General features: G+C 33.4%; 1 protein-coding gene across 2 annotated transcripts in view; it reads left to right on the top strand.

The window, feature by feature from the left end:
• SHTN1 (shootin 1) overlaps positions 1-19,676 on the top strand; it is a 110,054-nt gene that overhangs the window by 12,978 nt on the left and 77,400 nt on the right. For both annotated transcript variants that reach the window (XM_051981506.1, XM_051981507.1), the window contains exons 2-3: positions 1,807-1,859; positions 18,074-18,134. In XM_051981506.1, coding sequence (XP_051837466.1) covers positions 1,807-1,859; positions 18,074-18,134 — 114 coding nt within the window. The remainder of the gene's footprint in view (positions 1-1,806; positions 1,860-18,073; positions 18,135-19,676) is intronic.

The raw sequence follows: 19,676 nt of genomic DNA, 5'->3' as shown, positions 1-19,676 counted from the left end.
GGTTCTACTGATTGTGATCTAAGTTTAGCACATTTCCCATTTTGCCAGACTAAATCTAACATAATGTGCCAATTGTTATTTAAGAGCCTTAGTATTTCTTTCTTTCTTCCTTTCTTTCTTTCTTTTTTTTTTTTTTGGATAAAGACACCTCATCAGTTTAAAAGTCACCTTTTTTTAGCTGACTGCTTCATAAGGTAAACTTTGGGAGAAATGGCCTTTTTTTTTTTTTTTTTTAAATTTACAGGGAGGGAAAATAAGGAAAAAAAAAGATGGAGAGTTTATGTTTAACTACATAGATGCTGTCATGGTTTAAAGGTTCTGCTGGTTGGGGGTTTGTTTTATAATATTTTTAATTTTAGTTATTTATGTAATCATGTCAAAGTAGGCCCTTATCACTTTAGATTGTTGCTGTATGAAAATAAGATTATTTCTCACCAATAAATTGTTGCATTTTGAATAAGAGGACCTGAGTTCAAATCTCAGCTCTGTCTCTTACTCCTACCTTAACCTTCTGGGCTTCAGTTTCTTTTTCTTTAAAAGGGAGGTGCTTGGGGTGAGAGTGGATAAAATGATCTGTAAGGTCTTTTCAGACTCTAGATCCATACTCCTATGAGCTATTCTCAGATTTCTTTTACCTCTGGTAGTTGGAAGCAAACAAACACCTCAAGCACTAATGGCAAACAAAGGTTCAGGTAATCGATAGTATTGAAAAGCTATGGGGTTTTGTTGTTGCTGTTGCTACTGTTATTATTATTATTATTTAATCTTGTTTCCTTATTTTGGCCTTCTTGGAAGTATTTTCTATTTCTGTTCCTTATAGGTTTTTGCATGTAGATCCTATTTAAAATATTTTTAAAAGGTCTGCGTTGCCTTGGGATTTTTCAGTAGATCAGGAAAGTCACTAGTATTAATCAAGTGTTGAAATATTGGGATTTGTTGCTAGTAGTAGAATGGAATGGGAAGCAGTTAATCATTAGATTAAATCATTTTCAGAAGCCCTGCCTCTGATATGCTTAAATAGAATGCTACATATAAAAGAGACCTCAAAGACAATGTAGTCCAATTTTCTTATTTTACAGATGATGAGACTAAGGTTAGAGAAGGGGGATAATTTGTTCAATTCTGTAACAATTGGTCTCAACCACATAGAATTGGTCTTTGTGAGTTTGTTAAACTTTGATTTCTTTGACTTTCTAGGTGCATTTATCTATTAGTATATGTTCTGAAATAAAAATAATTATGGGAATGCTAAAGAAGCCAAAATCTTTGGTATGAATCACCCTTGTTAGAATGATATTTTTGTATTGTTCATTTGAGAGCAATTAATACACCGTGGGTTGCCAACTGGATTTTAATATATAATCAAATACTAACTAATTTGAGGTGTTAAAACTTAGTTAAAAGTGAGCAGTCCTTTTTATTTCAGTATATAGGAAGTCTTTGTAAAACCTGAGTCACTTTTCTGACTTGATAGAGTTTAATGAACAGCATATAATCTTGGTTTGATAATTGAGGATGTTGCAATGGCCAAGGGTCATGATTTGGAACTGAATTTTCAGTATGTAGAACTGAAGGTACAAGGGATTAAGCTAAATTTATTCTGATCTAACTTAATTGTTTTGTTGTTTTGTGACTTTTACTCCTTTATAATTGCCACTTCTTCCTAAAAATGGACTGGTTAGGGAAAATCCAGATAACTGAAAGTTCTAACCTTCTGAGTTCAGATAAGTCAACATTTTAATTTAATGAGCTTGATTATTTTTCATTTCTGAGTGTTTTAATGTTGTTTTTCTTTTTCTCTCATAGCAATTGGTGAATATGAAGATCTTAAAGCTGAAAACAAGAAAACAAAAGAGAAGGTTTGTCATTTGTAATGTTTGGTGATTTAAAAATATTCTTTTTTTTTTTCATTTCTAATTCTGATTCTCCATCTTTCCAAAAATTTGGATTGCAACATTCATTGTTGTTACCTATTTCAGCTCAGAGTGAATGAGAGTAGTTTTTCTTTTTTCCTTGTATGTGCTTTTCAAACTGAATGTCAACTACAGGCACCAGATGGTAAAGAATAGCAGACATGTCACACAGTGTGTATATTCTGTGATATTAACTACATGATGCAAATGTGTAGCATAGTACATGAGCCTGAAGAAATGTGCTTTCTTTTAATAACTAGATCGTACTTGTTAGAGATAGACATTAAATCCCCAGAGATTTAAGCTTTAGGACTTTGTTCCAAATATTGGAGGAAACTTTTCTGTATTCTTTTTGTAGGTACTTAGAATAAATGACTTCAGAAGTCTTTTCTGTTTTTTGCTTACTCTGAATGTAGTAATTGTAAATCTGTAACTTTAAAAATTGCTTGGCACAAAATGGAAATTGGAAGCTTTGTGCAAGAGGTTTTTATTATTGGCTTTTATACAGTTGAAAAATAATTTTCTTCTACTTACTCCCATAGATTGTCTCTTTGATGATTGTGAACATGTGTTAACAAATTTTTTTTTTCCTTGAAATAACACAAGATGACAGATTGGAGGGAAGTAGTATCTAGCGTGCAGAGACAAAGAGAGAAAAATAGAGAATTTTATTAGGAGGAGATGGAGAAAAGGGGGTAAAGAGAGGCAATAATGATCAGAAAGGCACCTTAGCTATCAGAAATGGATGCATTCAGCTTTTTCAAAATTTTCAATTCTTCATCTTTACATTTAAAATGTCAGTTGAAAATGACAATGAAAAGCAGCAGTGACATGCATGTTTTTGAAACATCTGGTCAACTTCTACTTGTTGGTTCCATAAAAATTGTATTTAATTTTCTAACATAAAATAACATAGTAAGACAAGGATTTTCATAACTTGTATAATGATGCCATGGCTGATAATACTCATGTTATATATTCAAAGAGAAGTTAAATAATGATCATTTTTCCAGGTCAAGAGTTTTTAGAATGCTTTAAGGTTCTCATAAAAAGTCTTGAGCTGTTAACACTTCTCAAGTTTTCTTAATACCTTGAATAATTATTGATAGGAGGATGAGAAGTCAAAGTGCTGTCTGTGGAAGAGGAAAAATGTTAATTTATTTGTACACCATGCATAAGTGTGGTTCAATTGATCTCCCACTCATTAATTAATCATCAGTTAATTAGCTGGTATACAGCACCTACTGTGTACCAAGCACTGAAAATACAGGTATTGAAATCTGACCTCCTATTACTTCATATTTTTCAAACATGCTTATTACATTTTAATTTATATCATATTTATTTGTCCTTTTCTTTTTATCTCTCCCAAATTCTTTGAGCCTAGAAGGTAAGGATTGTATCTTATTTATTTTATAAATAAGTGTATCATTTCATAGAGAAGGTATTCATTCTCTCTGATGAACAGATGAGTAACATTTCAAAATTAGACAGAATCTTAGGTGTAGCCTAGTACATTTTTGGTAAAGAGCATATAATTTAATGTGGTTATATCTGCATTCTAGGATCACTTCTTCCCTTTCACACAAAATTCAAAGGTATTTTGGCAACTAAAAAACATTGCAAAATCTATACCTATAAAAATTTCCATTCATAACTCATTTTTGGCCAAAAATTTTTGCATGACCCTGGGTATATAGTATGTAAAATAGGTGTCCAAAGCAAACATTTACTGATAATAAATCATAATTTCACAACTTCCACATTTAGTTAAGCGACCCCATATGTGGTTGTAACTCATAGTTCAAGAAACTTTGTCATAGACCAGCATAGCGATTTAATTTTGAAGCTAAGTTGTGTACATAAAACATACACACACATACACACGTATACATATGCACACATGTGTACACTTGTGTGTATGTATGAAAATCTAGTAAAGGAGACTGAGAAGGAGGTAATTAGGAAGAGAATCAAGAAAGATTAGTGTCATAAAAACTCAGTAGGAAAAGATTTTTTAAGGGAAGATGACCAGCAGTGTCAGATAATGCACAGAGGTCAAAAAGGATAAGAAAAGGCCATTAGATTAGGTAATTAAAATTTGATCATTGGAAACTTTGGAGAGAAAGCTTTTAACTGAAAGAGCAAAAGCCAGATTACAAAACAGGGTTTAGAAGAGAGGACATAGATACACAGAATATAAACTTTCCCTCCTTCAGTTTCACTGAGAAAAGGGAAAAAGGACAATAACTAGTATGGTAGTATGATCAAGGGAGGGATATTTAAAGATTGGTGAAGCATGGGAATGTTTGTCAGCAAATGGAAAGATGCTTGTAGATGGGGAAAGATTAAAGATGATGTCAAGTGGTACAGCTAGATGGTATAGGCAGGGGTCTTCAAACTACGGCCTGTGGGCCAGATGCGGCAGCTGAGGATGATTATCCCCCTCATCCAGGGCTATAAAGTTTCTTTATTTAAAGGCCCACAAAACAAAGTTTTTGTTTTTACTATAGTCCAGCCCTCCAACAGTCTGAGGGACAGTGAACTGGCCCCCTATTTTAAAAGTTTGAGGACTCCTGGTATAGTGGATAGAGCATTGGCTCTGGAGTCAGGAGGACCTGAGTTCAAATCCTGCCTCAGACATTTGACACTTACTGACTGTGGTGACCCTGGGGAAAATCACTTAATTCAATTTTTTGTTTCCCCCCCCCCCTCAAAAAAAAAAAAAAAAGATCAGAGTGAGGATGATAATAAGAACAATATCCCTTGAGTATAGGAGAAGATACTGAGTCATGATGTCATGGAGATACAAGATGAGAATAAACAATTCTTGGCAAATGGCCTCTGTTTTAAAAAATCAAGTATTAGATAAAGTCCCCAGCTTGGAAGTAGGTATGGTATGGAGGCTTCAGGAGAAACAAGAAAATTTGTACTGTAGTGATTATGGTGGAGTAGAGGTGTCAGACTCAGACAGCCACAAAATTCTTGAGTCTTCCTGACTCATGGTCTAGCACGTTATCCACTATGCTGTCTTTCTACTCTGTAGTTTTTCTTTTTTTTCCAATTTTTTTTTTTAATGCTCTTCAGTTCCTTCACCCAATACTTTTATGTCAGGACCTTAGGATAAGATGACGATAATATTTTTGTGGTGTTTCCTCTTTTCTTCTTGTCATTCATTTGTGGGCTTGGATCTGAGTCTTGAGAAGAGTGAAATCTTTAATAAATATTTATTGAATAAATGAATTAAATGAATAGGGATCACTCATAAGTGTTTCTTCTTGGATAAATGGTAGGTGCAGGCATCATAGACACAGATTACTAAAATTATTGATAGAACCTGTCACAGAACCCTTTGTCCTTAGAATTTATGTGACACTGTTTGTGTCATTCATTTGACCCTAATATTGTCTTGTACTGGCATCTGTTTATAATTATGTCCTGGATATCCGACTATACTCTATAAACCTCTTAAAAAGAGAAATCATACCTTCTACTGCTTCTGTTTTCCTACTCCCTAATGCAGTATTTTATATCTGAGTATTGATGTCATAAATTTAGAGTTAGAAAGGACCACTGAGGTCTTCTAGCCCAATATTCACATTCTATAGAGGAGCTATTCAAAACCACAGAGATTATTAGACTTGCCCAAGGTTTCACAGATTGTATATGATGACTACCCTGTGTTAGAGACTTCCCTTCTCTTTGTCTATGGCAAAGCTGGCCATTTATCTTTACTCTCCTCTGGAATTACCTTGGGCCTAGCCCACTCAGCACTGTGTAGGTGCTGCAGAAGGGAGGCACCTGGAGTTAGTGCTGTGTCCTAAGAAAAGATCTAAGACACAATCTCCTGCCTCAGAGGCCAAGCTCCTTTTTACCTCCTGGGTCCATCCTACCAGCTAACATGGCATATATGGCAGTTCTCAGAAGGAAAGTCTCCAACAACCCTGGACAGCAGTCAATAACTTAGGTCTTCATTCTAATCCACTACTGTTTCCGCTGTACCATGATGCCTCTACATGAAAATTTAAACAAAGTAAGACCTGGTTATTATAGTAGTACTTTAAATGAAACACCCTTCAGAAAACTCTGACTTTATAGGTAAAGCATACCATAGGAGCATATGATTGACAGTAGAGTTAATTTACCTCTGACCATCAACTATTTACAAATCTCATTATATGGAGTATAGGTCAGCTTTCATCATATCCATGTATAGTATATGTTATTGATCTTTTTCTGTTATAGTTCTTTAAAACTATTAATAGAAATGAGAAGAAAGCATAAGAGAACAACCTGGTTGGTTGGGTACAACAAAGTAGAGTGGTTTCAAGTTCCCAATGTACTATTTATCAGTCTCTGTTAAAAGACAGGCCACTTTATTGTTATGGATCTTTATCCAAAGGAGGAAGTATATAGCTATGGAAAGAAATGTGATAAAAGCCTTTTATCCAGATGAGAAAGAGTAAAAGCAGCTTTAGTTCTAGTAGTGGCAAATGCAGAACCCCCCACTATTTGAGCAGAGAAATTTTATTGTGCCTGGGACTGGTTAACCCTTTTTCAATGACCTTCAATTAACACTATGCCAAAGACATTTAATTTCAATTATCAGCGATAGGGAGGACAAAATAGCTCCCCTTTCCCATCCCATTTTATCATGTACTTTAATATGGGGATAATTTTTGTTTTGGGGAACAGAAAACTCAGATTCCTTTTTGTTTGTCTTTTTTTAGACAAATGAATGGAAAAAAAAAAAAAACATTTATTAATGCTCCCTGCACTTTCATAGGTATTGATGAAGCAAATGCAAAACTGAGATCTTTCCCACTATCAAAAAACTTGTAATTTTTTTTTCATTTTATTTTCCTTTTTAATTAACAGGCACTTATATATCCCTCTTATTCCCACATTTAACATAAAAGAAATAAATACAAAATCTTTGTAACAATTATGCCATAGTCAGACAACAAAAATTCCTAGGTTATTCATGTTCAAAAATATTTATCTCATTCTGTATCTTGAATCTATTGCTTCTTTGTCAGAACGAATCTTCATTGGTTTTCTCAGTCACTGTCGGTCATTGCATTTGTAACCAATTTAAAAAATAATAATAATAGCTTTTTTATTTTTAAAAAATAAACATAGATTTCAGCATTCACTCTTGTAAAACCTTGTGTTCCAAACTATTCTCCCTCCTTCCCCACCTTCCACTCCCCAAATAGAAAGTAATACAATATGGGCTAAATATGTGTAATTCTTCTAAACATATTTTCACATTTATCATACTTCACAAGAAAAATCAGATCAAAAGGGGGAAAATGAGAAAGAAAAAAAACAAGCAAGCAAACAACAACAAAAAAGATGAAAACACTATGTTGTTATCTACATTCATTCTCTATAGTCCTCTTTCTGGATGCATATAGCTCTCTCCATCACAAATCTATTGGAATTGGTCTGAATTATCTCATTGCTGAAAAGAGCCATGTCCATCACAGTTAATCATCATATCCTGTTGTTGCAGTGTACAATGTCCTCTTGGTTCTGCTTACTTCACTCAACATCAGTTCATGTAAGTCTCTCCAGGCCTTTCTGAAATCAGCCTGCTGATCATTTATTATAGAACAATAATATTCCATTATATTCATATATGATAACTTATTCAGCCATTCCTCAATTGATGAACATCCACTCCGTTTCCAGTTACTTGTCCTACAAAAAGAACTACTACAAACATTTTTGTATATGTGGGTCCTTTCCCCTTTGTTATGATCTCTTTGGGATACAGACCCAGTACAGACACTGCTGGATCAGTATGCACAGTCTGATAGTCCTTTGGGCAGAATTCCAAATCGGTCTCCAGAATAGTTGGATCAGCTCACAACTTCTACTACCAATGGGTTAATGTCCCAGTTTTCCCCACATCCCTTTTAACATTTATCATTGATTGATCAACAGTCTTAAGGATTTCAAAGTTGTTTGTTTTTATGATACTGTTTATTGCATAAATTGTTCCCCTGGTACTGATCACTTCACTCTGTATCATTTCATACAGATCATCCCAGGTTTCTCTGAATCATCTCTATTGTAATTTCTTAGGGAATAATAGTTTTCCATTATATTCATATACCATAATTATTCATCCATTCTCTAAATAATGGGTACTCTCTTTGCCACTATGAAATGAACTCCTATAAATATTTTTCATGTATATAACTTCTTATTTTCTTGCTTTGATCTCTATGGAGTATGAGCCTAATAGACATGGTGGTTGTTATTGCTGCTGCTTTTCCTTTATTCTTGAAAAGGCCATGTCATAAGGAAGGTGATACTATAATATGCAATTGAATTGGATTTAAGTTGTGGAGGGATATGTAAAGTCACCAGCCTCATTTTCTCCTCTGGAGCCATCTAGAACCAGTGGCAGGATATAGATCAGGATGCCTTGGATGCAATAGGAAACCTTGACCTTTTTAAGCTAAGATCTTTAACCCATGTCAGTTTGACTGAGGCAGTGCCCAATCAATGATTAAGACTAGGTAAGAAATGAGGCAAAATAATGGCCTCTTTTACTTGGTTAAAAAAATACATATGCAAATGCATGTATATGTATGTATGTGTGTATATACATGTATGTATGTTTTTGTATGTATGTAAATCAGTCTAAGAGAGGAAGAAGCTTAGAGTTTATAACCAAAACAGAAACAGATGTTATTTACATTCACTCCGAGTCAATCCAGGCTCAATCAGTGACCAAGTAGAGCTTGGCCTGGGATCTTTCATTGATTAATCAATGAGATCCAGAGTGATCTGGATATAAAGCTTGGTTCTATACTTTGCAAAGTATCTGAGATGAAAGTTTTCATTTCTTTGGGCAAGGCATCACTAGATAAGGATTTGTGGACAGAGGAAAAATAAAGGAAAGAACAAAGAAAAGATTCTAGCCAGGAATATGTGATTTGAAAAGAGTAGTGACCTATCCATCTTTGGATTTCTGATCCAAACTCATTTACATTGTGTGTCCAGAATATATATGTGTGTGTATGTGTGTGTGTATATATATATATATATATATACTGATAAACGAGAGTGTTAACAGAGATCCTTGATAGTAATTTGACCTTAGCATCAGTTGAAAAAATTACTGATATGAATCTTTTGTTGCTATTTATTTGTTTTTAAATGCCAGAGGAATGAAACTTGTAGATAAGGTGGAAAGTGGAAGAAATACCTATAATATCTTAAGTTGGGCTTTCTTTCTTTTTGATATTCTTACCAAGAAGTTATGAAAATGTCAAAAGACCATATGTTGATTCAGTTAGTGTGTACTTATTAAATTCCTACTATGTAACAGGCAGTGTGCTAAGTACTGGGGATACAAAGAAAGCCAAAAAACAGTTTCTGCCTTCAAGGAGCTCCGAATCGGAAGGTAGAAATCACAAGCAAACTAATATATAAAACAAGCTAAGTATAAATGCCTTCTCATCTTATATGACTCCTATCTATGTCTGTACATAAGTTTTCCATAGATGCTCCCCAATGGACTAGATACTTTGTTCTAGTTCTTTTAATATTTTATGAGTATTGGTATTGTTCTTGGGCTATCTCTCTGTAATATTTCAACCCTATTACATGAGATCTCCTTTTATGTAGATACACATCCTCAATGATGTCCAAGAGAGTTGGTGTAAGAGACAAGTCATTTTAGCAGTCTTCAGCAGTCTACTTTACCATCCACTATATATATATTTTTTTTCCATTTCCATTTAGATCTTTGATAGTCTTGATTTTTTTTACATTGTGTCATTTTCATGATTTGTAGGCATTTAACATCATTGAGAAAAAGCCAAAGATATGGTATTTTGTGATAGCAAACAGTTCAGAATTATTGAAAGCAATGGACAGTTTCACAAATATTGCTTAGCCATTTCACCTCCTCTATAGCTATCTCTGGGCTATATTCATTTATAATGCCTGCCTAATGTATTTGTATTGATACTCATTGAGTAAGGAATCCTGAATTGGGAACCAGGATCAGAGTCTGGAAGACATGGATTTAAGTGCAACTTCTGTAGAGGCTCTCTAAGAATATAAATTGCATTTAGGGTATAGTCTAATCTGCATTGGTATTTGTTTTCCTTATCCAGAATTCTCTACATAAATGAAGTCACAAGTCTAAAAAATTGCCCCCAAAAAACAAAGCCCAAATTTTCATTCACTTGCCTGCTTATTCAACTACATTCCATAATTTGTGAGATACACATGCTTCATATACTGGCTTAACTCTGTCTAAGAAAAGTAAAACTAAGACAATCTCACTATTTATTTAAAAAATTAATCTTCTATTTATAATTTGCTCAGGACAAACACCATGACTCTAAATATCTTGAATGAGCAGACATCTCCCTGGATGATGCCTTGCTTGATGCTGATACTCAGTTATTTCTGTAATTGCATCTTTCAGGGATTCTTGTGTAATCCTAACATATGTTTGTGAGATGTCTTGTCCAAGGAGATCCCAAGGGAATTTTTATTCCCCCAATGAATGTTGTTTTCATAATCAACACACATTTAATACAACAGAGGGAATCATTTTTGTCTGGCTATAGAATAGCATTTTGGGACCTGCTGTTTAGTTCTCTTTAATTTTTTCCATTGAGGACAGTCTTGTTTGGAGCTTTGACTATTTTCTAAATTTCATAAAGATTTTATAGCAGTTGATAACTTAATATTTTCATTAACATTTCCATAGAATTAGGAAGGTAAACCTTATGCCTGAGATAATATAAAACTAAGCATAAACCAGTCTCAAGCAATGTGGCATAGCAGAAAGAGTGCTGATCTTAGAGTCACAAAGGTGACTCTATACAGGTATATTTGAATTCTGTTACTGAGACTCCTTAGCTTTGTGATCATTAGCAACAAATATGGGCTTTCAGAACCTCAGTTTTCTTATCTGTAAGATGGAGATAATTATACTCAGGATCGTTCATGAGAAACAATTTATTAACTTTAAAGGAATACATAAACATGAATAATTATGTGTTGATATTATAACTATATAGTCACATAAAAAATTCTAAAGGTAAATGCCAATGGCTTTTTGATTGATTTTGAATGATTGGGTTGTTACACTTTCTTAGCCTGCTTAACTGGGATTTGACTTGAATTTTGTTTTCATCAATAACTTTGAGATTGGAATCAGTATATGGTCATTAAGTTTGCAGATGGCACCAATTCAGAAAGGTGAGTAAGATTAACATTTAATTTGAGAAATTGATACAGCACAAAAAATCAGACTAGAACTTGAGTGTATGAATCTCTTATCCATAAAAGGTTATAGTTAAAATGGAATTTTTTCACTAACATATGGCCAAGTTTTGGGGGATAGTGAAAATCAATATGCCCTCCTATTCTGTTTCTCAGTGTACAGTTGGAGATTGCTACTGTTACTTTGGAAAATGGATGGATCTATCATGTTGCATTCAATAGCAACTTTGTTGATCACCTTCTTTGACTTTTGAAAAATAGTGGATTGATTAAATAGGCTATCAACCAAATAAATGCTTTACTTTGTAATTGCTGACGTCACTATACTTGTGTCATTAACATGTTTCATTGGCAGCCCTGTGCTGCCAAACAATTGAAGACATGCTTTAAAGTATTGAGCAAGGACTATATCATAATTGATTGGGGTTTGGATTTTGCTTTTTTTTTTTATGTGAAAGAAAACATAAGGGATATGTATGAGTTTTGGGGGAGGGGTCTCCTATTCAAACCAGATCGTAATCATCTTCAGATTTCTTACTAAAAAAGAGAGAACAAATTCTGATGATGATTTCCTTAAAAATGAAAAATATTTGTATTTAATATGAGGTTCTTAGAGAAAGTTTTTGAAATGAGTAAATATCTGAGTGTTTGTAATAGAAGTAGTTATGGTGATATACTGTAGCAACACATAAATGGTTTTTGTCACCCTGCCAGGAGCCATGAATGAAAAGGGAGAGAAGCAGATACTTTCCAAGACTTATATTTCAAGAAGCTGGCCATATGATACTGTCTGTGTCTTGGTTGAGTTGTGTATTGTTAAACATTTCCTCCTCTTGTATAATTTTCAGGAGTAAAGGTTCTAAAGTATTTTATTTTAAAGGATTCAATAAAAATCATTTTAAAAAGCAAGATATGCATCTATTGTGCTAACTGTTCATGCATAATACATCCATATACATGCAATTTCTTTGAGATGGAATAGCAAGTGGTTGTGCCAGGGGAAAAAAAAGTAATTACTTAGCAGTTTGAAAGTGAAAATGAGTCTCTTATTAACAGCAATCTATCCAGAAACAAAGAACAAGGATCTCTGTTCTGATGACATGTGTTTCCATCTCACACACAATAAATACCTAGAATTTGGAGAATGCAGTAAGACAGCTTTAGGGTAGTTCCAACTTCTTATTCCTGTTAAAATTGGAGTGAAACAAAGAACTTTAAAAACATTTGGAGAGAGAAAAGGGAGATTAGAATTTCTTGCAAATTGAAAGTTTAATTTATTGTATGCTCTGAACATGTTTATAGGAATTTATATAACAATTTATAAATTGTAGTTGAAGTCCAGTCTGAGTTATACAAATGAAGTGTTAAATAGTAGTTTTATTGAAAAATAATTGGAGGCAACTTATTCTATATTAGGGAAATATGTATAAATTCTCATAATATGCATGTATGTGAAAAAAGATACATATTAGGACACATAGGCTCTTTGAGAGAAAAATAAATGAAAATGTCTTAAGTGTAGGGAAGGAGGCAAATGGGAAAGTATGATCGTATAAAACATTTTAAAAATAAATACTCATTTAGATGCCAAATGCAATCATCTGTTAGTTCTCCATATTGAGATTAGTCAAGAGGCAGCAATAGTTTACTGAAAAGAACATTGTACTAAGTTTCAGAGGGTCTGGCTTTAGTAACATAATCAAGGACAATAACTTAACTTCCTGGATTTCAGCTTTCTCATCTGTTAAATTGAGTAATAAACCTGTAGCTACCTACTTTATAAGATTAAGGAATGTATATGGAAGACTAATTTGCACATATATGTCACCTTGTAGCAATCGGAATATTTATAATCACAGAACCAAAGCTTAAATTTTAATTTGTTCCAATTACTAGTTAACAATGCTTTTAGGGAAGGCATGCCCCTTCTCTGGGCTAGTTTTTTTTCATCCATAAAAAAAGAGAGTTGAACTCAATGATTTTTTTACTTCCACACATACCATTCTTACAATTGTAGTCTTTAGATTATTTTTGGCTACTTCTTGATCCGTATTTTCAAGTGTGTGTGTGTGTGTGTGTGTGTGTGTGTGTATATATATATATGTATGTATGTATATATAGGTGTGTATTTTTTTCAGTTGTACACAGACTGTAGACATTGTTTCACTCAGTTATATATTTCATTGTTTCACTGTTGATGCAGATAATTCAAAGTTGATCATAATTTAAGATCATGTGGATGGCAAAGGGTCTGGAAGACATCTCTGGGTGTTGCAGATTCATACTGCAGAGTCCTTTTTTGCAAACATGCCTATCCAAACCCAGAAATTCAGGTTCAGGATCAGAAGCCAGGTATCTCCCTGGATGAGGTTCAAGGAAGAGATTTGGAAAATAGCCAGAGCCTCCTCTATGAAAGGCTTTCAAAACTCACAAGGCCAACCATGGATCAATTTGCCACTTCATAAAGAGCCAAAATAGAGACGATAGAGCAGGCGTAATATTATCCAGGTTGCTTAAACTAGCCAGCAATCATGCTGCTATGTTCCATGTGAGTTGTAAGCAACAGAGAATCATCGGGAATTACAATTAAGCAACGTGGTCCCGAGAACATCTGTTGCTATTGCAAGGTCTTTGCGGGCAATTCTTACACAAAAAGGGAGCAGTTTATATAAATGGTGCAGCTGGGATGGGGGTGGGTTCTTTGACTGTGTGATTTAGCGTAATATAACTGAAGATACAATATTGCACCTAAAAGACCTATAATATTTTTAACATTCCTCTTCTTTTCTAGTTAAATGAAAAAGAACAATCTTTTTCAGGACTTACCTAAAATAATGCATTAATTGGTCATTGGGACCCTTGCTCAGTGAATAGACACATCCTTTACATTGGATTTTGTTCCATCTTGTGATAAGTAAAGCTACATTTGCTGCTCTTGTACATTTTTTTTTCTTTTCAATATCCATAGCAGATGGTAGATTCTGTGGCTGCCAGTTCTCTCATAAAGCAGTTGCAGAAAATAGAAGCCACAGACACATGAAGACCTTTGGTATTACACAGCTGTAGGTTTGCAGACTGCTAGAGAATCTGCTATTCATGAAGGCAGGGATTACACAAAAACTGCTTGTAGAGATTGGTCACCTGGGTTTTTTGTCTTTGCTGTTTGTTTTGTTTTTGTTTTGTTTTTTTTTAAAGTCTGGACCACACTGGCCTGGACTGTGCTAGAGGCGTTCTATCTAATCCTTTTGGGTAGAAATTAAGACTTGATGTGAGCAGATTTTAGTAATGGAATCTTTAACATCTGGACTGTTGATGAGCCACCATCTGAGATTGGCATTGGCAGAAAGTTACTGGTTGACAGTTATTTGGTGGCCTGTGTGGTCTTTGTTTAGGTGTGAATAGAATGCTGTCCCTATTCAATGTTTCTGCTGCTACTGGCAGTCTCAATGGAGGGGACTGAGGGTTTGATTAAAATTGAAAATGAATTGTTCTCTCATGCCTTTGGGAAGCTCTTTGAGAGTAGAGGGAAATAGACAAACAGGAAAGAAACTCCTCTTACTTTTGATGCCTCTAGATGAATTTCCTCCTACTCCCTCTTTGGTAAAATGATCTGTTTAATTCCTTCTGGTTTGAGAAATTTGGAAATATGAAATTTACTCAAAACTAGTAATTATACTTGAAGAAATTGTTAACTGGAAATATGAATCAAATCATCATGTTTATATTAACCTCTACTCTATTCATCAAGTTGTCATAGTGTGGATTTACACAAAAGAAATAGAAATTCTGATTCTTGTCCTCAGGGAACTTCCATTTCATTTGAAAGATATAAGATATACCTAACAATGCCTAGGACATAACATGAAACACTAAATAATTAAGTGGTAATCCAGAAAAGCCCAATTTTATGCTTTTAGGATTATAAATATAGCATAAAACTAAATGGCAACTAGGGATTGTATCATATGCTTGTACTTGCTAATGATTAAATGATATTCTCCATTTTGATTTAGGAAAGTATTCTGGTGACTCTAGAAAATCATTAGTGCTGGAAATAAAATTTAGTCACAATCTTGTTCATATATGATTAAGCACTTGTAAATGAGTCATTATCAGTTAAATCAGAAATAATAGATATACCAGAATAAACCAGATAAGATTTGTAAAACTATATAACTTTTTAGAAGTTTCTATGGATATCTTTGAGGAGGAAAAAATCAAACACTTCCATTTACATTTTAATTATTTGAAATACTCTTACTAGTTTGAAATTTTGGCATCTCTAAAAGACTTAATATATTTGTCTAACTTACAAAGAATGTTAATCTAGCTAAAAGTATCAAAATATAATTTATGATGATACCTTGCTTATTCAACATCATTGAAAAGTGAATTAGACATAAATGATTTTTCTAGATAATTCATAATTCTAGATAATTACCCTCTTAAGCATTGAAATTTTTACATTTTAGCTATTATAATGGAAATATTTCTAACATACATACTCCCTATCTTAAATAAAAAGAATATACTAAGCATGGAATATTTAAATATGGATATCACCCAGAGGGTAGTGGTGCATGGTGAATGTAAAAGAGTTGCAACATATAACCAAAGAGAATTTTCATCATATAGGAGTAAAGGATTTTTATCAAGGAATTATATGATAGGTCATCATAATGAATATCATTTTGTATATGGTGCTAGTTAGTCCAACAAGACTCATACCATGGCTGATTTTGCACTTAAATGATAAACTTTTAGATAAATATGTTTTCCAGAGGCATATGTGAAACACTGCAGTCTGAATCTTAGGGTTGACTTTGTAAACTCACATATCATGAAGATGCTCTTGACAATCCCAAGAAGGAAGCCAATCCACAATAGGGATGTCATGCGTATGAAGAATCCAGCAGCATGAGGAGATCTGTTGGTTATTTGTGGCCCTGCAGCCTCATAGCTAGTACAGATAGGTATAGTATGTTAGTGTAGGGAAAGCCCTGAAATTGGAGCTGTAGGGCCTTGAATTCAAATCCTGACTCTATGACTTTCATAGATATCAATCTATGAAACATTTGTCAACTTACCTAGTTACCTCTCTGGTCTCATTTTCCTCATAATGATGAGGGGGTGAAATCAGTGACTTATAAGGTTCATTTATTTCTAGAGCTAGGATTTTGGACATTCTAATTCAAGGCTTACACTAACCAAGTCAATTTCTGCTCTGTTAGCATCTCAGAAGTAGCTATTTATCCGAAGTCAGACTAATTATAATTTTACTCATAAAGAACATATTCATATATCTAGAAGTGAAAGAAAAAAGACCTTTTTTGGTAGAAGAATATAATTGTGTAAAAGTTCATACAGAATGTCTACAAGAGAAGTCATCCATCAGGATTATTGCCTTAGAATCATAAATAAAATAAGACATAAGGTTAGAAATATGCAGGACATAGTACCAATAACAAAAAACAGCATCTGTCAATGGAGAATTGAGAATAGGGACTGTTCCATTTTTGTCTTTGTATTTCCTCTGTTGGACAGAGTTCCTAGCATACAGTGGCATGCAAATAAAAGCATTTAATAAGTGCTTGTTAATTGATGAAGTGAGGTACCTCTTCCTGATGTGTGAGTTGATGAGAGAGGCAATAGGGCATAGTAGATAAAGTGCTGAAATGGAAATTGGGAGACTGGGTTCCAGATCCTATTTTTCATAGCTTTATGTTAATGAACAAATCACATAATTTTTCAGTCTCCATTTCCTCATTTTTGGAATGGGGATAATAATGCCTATGATAATCTACTTCACAAGGTTGTTATGAGTCTCAAAAAGAGGCAAAACATATAAAGTACTTTATAAACTTTAAAGTGTTTTATAAACACCAATTATGATGTGGCTTGTCAGGGCATGGGGATCAACCCCAAAACTTGAAAAGAAACTACTTTGGAGAATTTGTTTATCTGTAATCTTGATTGGTGTTTATTTAGTAATCTAACCATGCTTCACTCCCTAATCATCTTCTCATCAGTTTATTGTTTCATGTTGTTTCACACATATTCTTACCCCTTTTGGTATTCTGAAACTAGCCAACTCTATTATCAATCTACTCCTTTTACAACCCTACCTACCATTGTTATAGCTTTGCAACTAAATATCACTCCCTGGTTACTACTCCTTTATATGAATTGTCTTTCCTTATTAAAATTTAAACTCCATGAAAATGGCCTTTGTTTTTGTATTTGTCTCCTTAGCATAAAGCTTGGCATATGGTAAAATATTAAAAAATATATTTTCATTTATTTATTCATCAATTATCCTTTGTATAACCTTCAGTGGGTCAGTTAGCACATCTGATCCTGGAGGACACTGCTGAATTCATAGCTTATTAAAACTCTACCTGACCTACATGACTACATGGGAGAAAAGGGGGGTTGACCAATGCCCATGACAGTTGTCTTAAAGATTGATTTTTTTAGCATGAATATGCTATATGGAAATATTATTGAATAGATAGTTGGAATAAAATGTCTCTGTTTTTGGAAAATTTTAGAAAATAGCAGAATACAATGGTGGAAATACTATTTTAGGAAAATTATTCAAGCAGTTGAGAATGACCATCACTTTTTAAATTTTTTCCCATGGCAATTTTTTTTTTTTGGAAACTTGTCTGAACATTTTGTTCAGAAGTTGCTTGTATAATTTGCCTATGCTTACTTAATCCCTGCCTCAAAACTTGTTGCAGTCATCTCAAAGTCTTTATTTTTAATATCCAGCAGTTTACTATTTTGATATGCTTTATTTTTAATACCAGCATTTTTCACATATAATAGGTTTTTAATACATTTCACAGATTTGAATCAAATTAATATTCCCTTCCTCTTTTTTTCCTTTGCAGTGTGACAAAATTAAACAGGAACGGGATGAAGCTGTTAAGAAACTGGAGGAGTTTCAGAAAAGTATGTAGACATTTCAATTTCATTCATATAGTAAAACATAGCAAATGCCTTAGCATGCTCCCTCTTGCCATGTGTCACTTGCAGAGAAATACCAGACTATTATACTGAGAGACAAGTAATTCAGCTTATTTTCTTTTCTATCTTTATTATCTATATCTGTATCAGTTATATAATCTATATCTGCACATCTTTATTATTATCAATATCTGTGTATATATTGGCCTCTGTCTCTGTGTCTATATATAGATCTTCTCTTTCTGTTTCTGTATATCTATATGATCTCTATTTGTATCTGTATTTAAATCTATATCTCTATCATCCATATTCATATTTTATCTGTCTCTGTCATCTATCTTTATCCATATAGCTACCCCTATATATATATCTATATCTGTATATAATCCACATTATATCTAGATCCACATTAATATCTATAACTGTGATTTTTACTTATATTGTTTATTTACAATAAACATGTATTTATATTTATTATTTATTTATTTATAATAAGACATAACTTCATGTTCTTGACCTCTGAAATTCAGTGTTGGGGATAAGATTTTCTTTTGAGATGGTATACTTCTGCTACTATGCTTTCCTTGGACATATAACATGAGTGAGCCACTTCTGGTCAGGTTTTAGATGTGGGAAGGGAAAATTGGTGAGGAGTGGGGAATGAGCTGTTCAACTTCTAATGCTCTTTCCTTTAGAAGTAAGGCCTACTCTGCAGTCAACTGCAAATGATGCAATATAATCAGGCTCTTAGATTGTATCTTGAAGTGTTTTCTCCTGTTAACTGTTGCAATAAAACATTTTATGTTTTTTATTGTTAAAATAAGTAAACTTCATCAATTTAGTTAAATTTCTATTATTTTATGGTGCCTAGCAGCAAGAAAGACAAGCTGAGGAAAGTGTTGTTGATATCCCTTATTTTTTTGAAGGCAATATATTGTAATGGGTGTATCTCTCATTTATGAATGTATGAATTATGATTGCTTAGGGATTCCTAGTCCCCAAATGAGAGAGATTAATGGAACACTCTCACACTTGTATTGACATTGTGTCATATCTGAAAGAGTTATTATGGTAGCATTGACAGTATCTCTTATAGTGTGTTAGAATTATTGATGTACAGTTGACTTCATGCTATATGCAATGGATATAGTTCAGGTTTTTGTACTTGAATTTATTGCTATTTTGAGGGGAAAAATGATAATAGGGATCATGACCCCCACATTAACTGGTGCTGTGACTTTACATATTATTTAACCCCAGCTGCCTTTTTCCTCATTCCTCTTTGTTTACTTTCTCCCCTAATCTGAATAAAGAGTCAATATAAAGATGTATGTTTTCACCTGAAATTATCATTTTCTTTGAGGAAACTGTCCTCAGTAAAGTTTTTGGTTTTGTGTTTAATATTTGATGCATACTAAATTTTTAAGTTTGAAAGGTTAATTCAGGTCAAATGCTTGGTGAACTCTGTAGAGGAGTTGTTAAAATGGTTATTATAGGTTAAATTTGTCAGTAATTGAATATTGTTTA

Source organism: Antechinus flavipes, chromosome 2 (assembly GCF_016432865.1).
Source record: "Antechinus flavipes isolate AdamAnt ecotype Samford, QLD, Australia chromosome 2, AdamAnt_v2, whole genome shotgun sequence".
NCBI lineage: Eukaryota > Metazoa > Chordata > Mammalia > Dasyuromorphia > Dasyuridae > Antechinus > Antechinus flavipes.
This window is presented reverse-complemented; position numbering and strand designations above follow the sequence as displayed.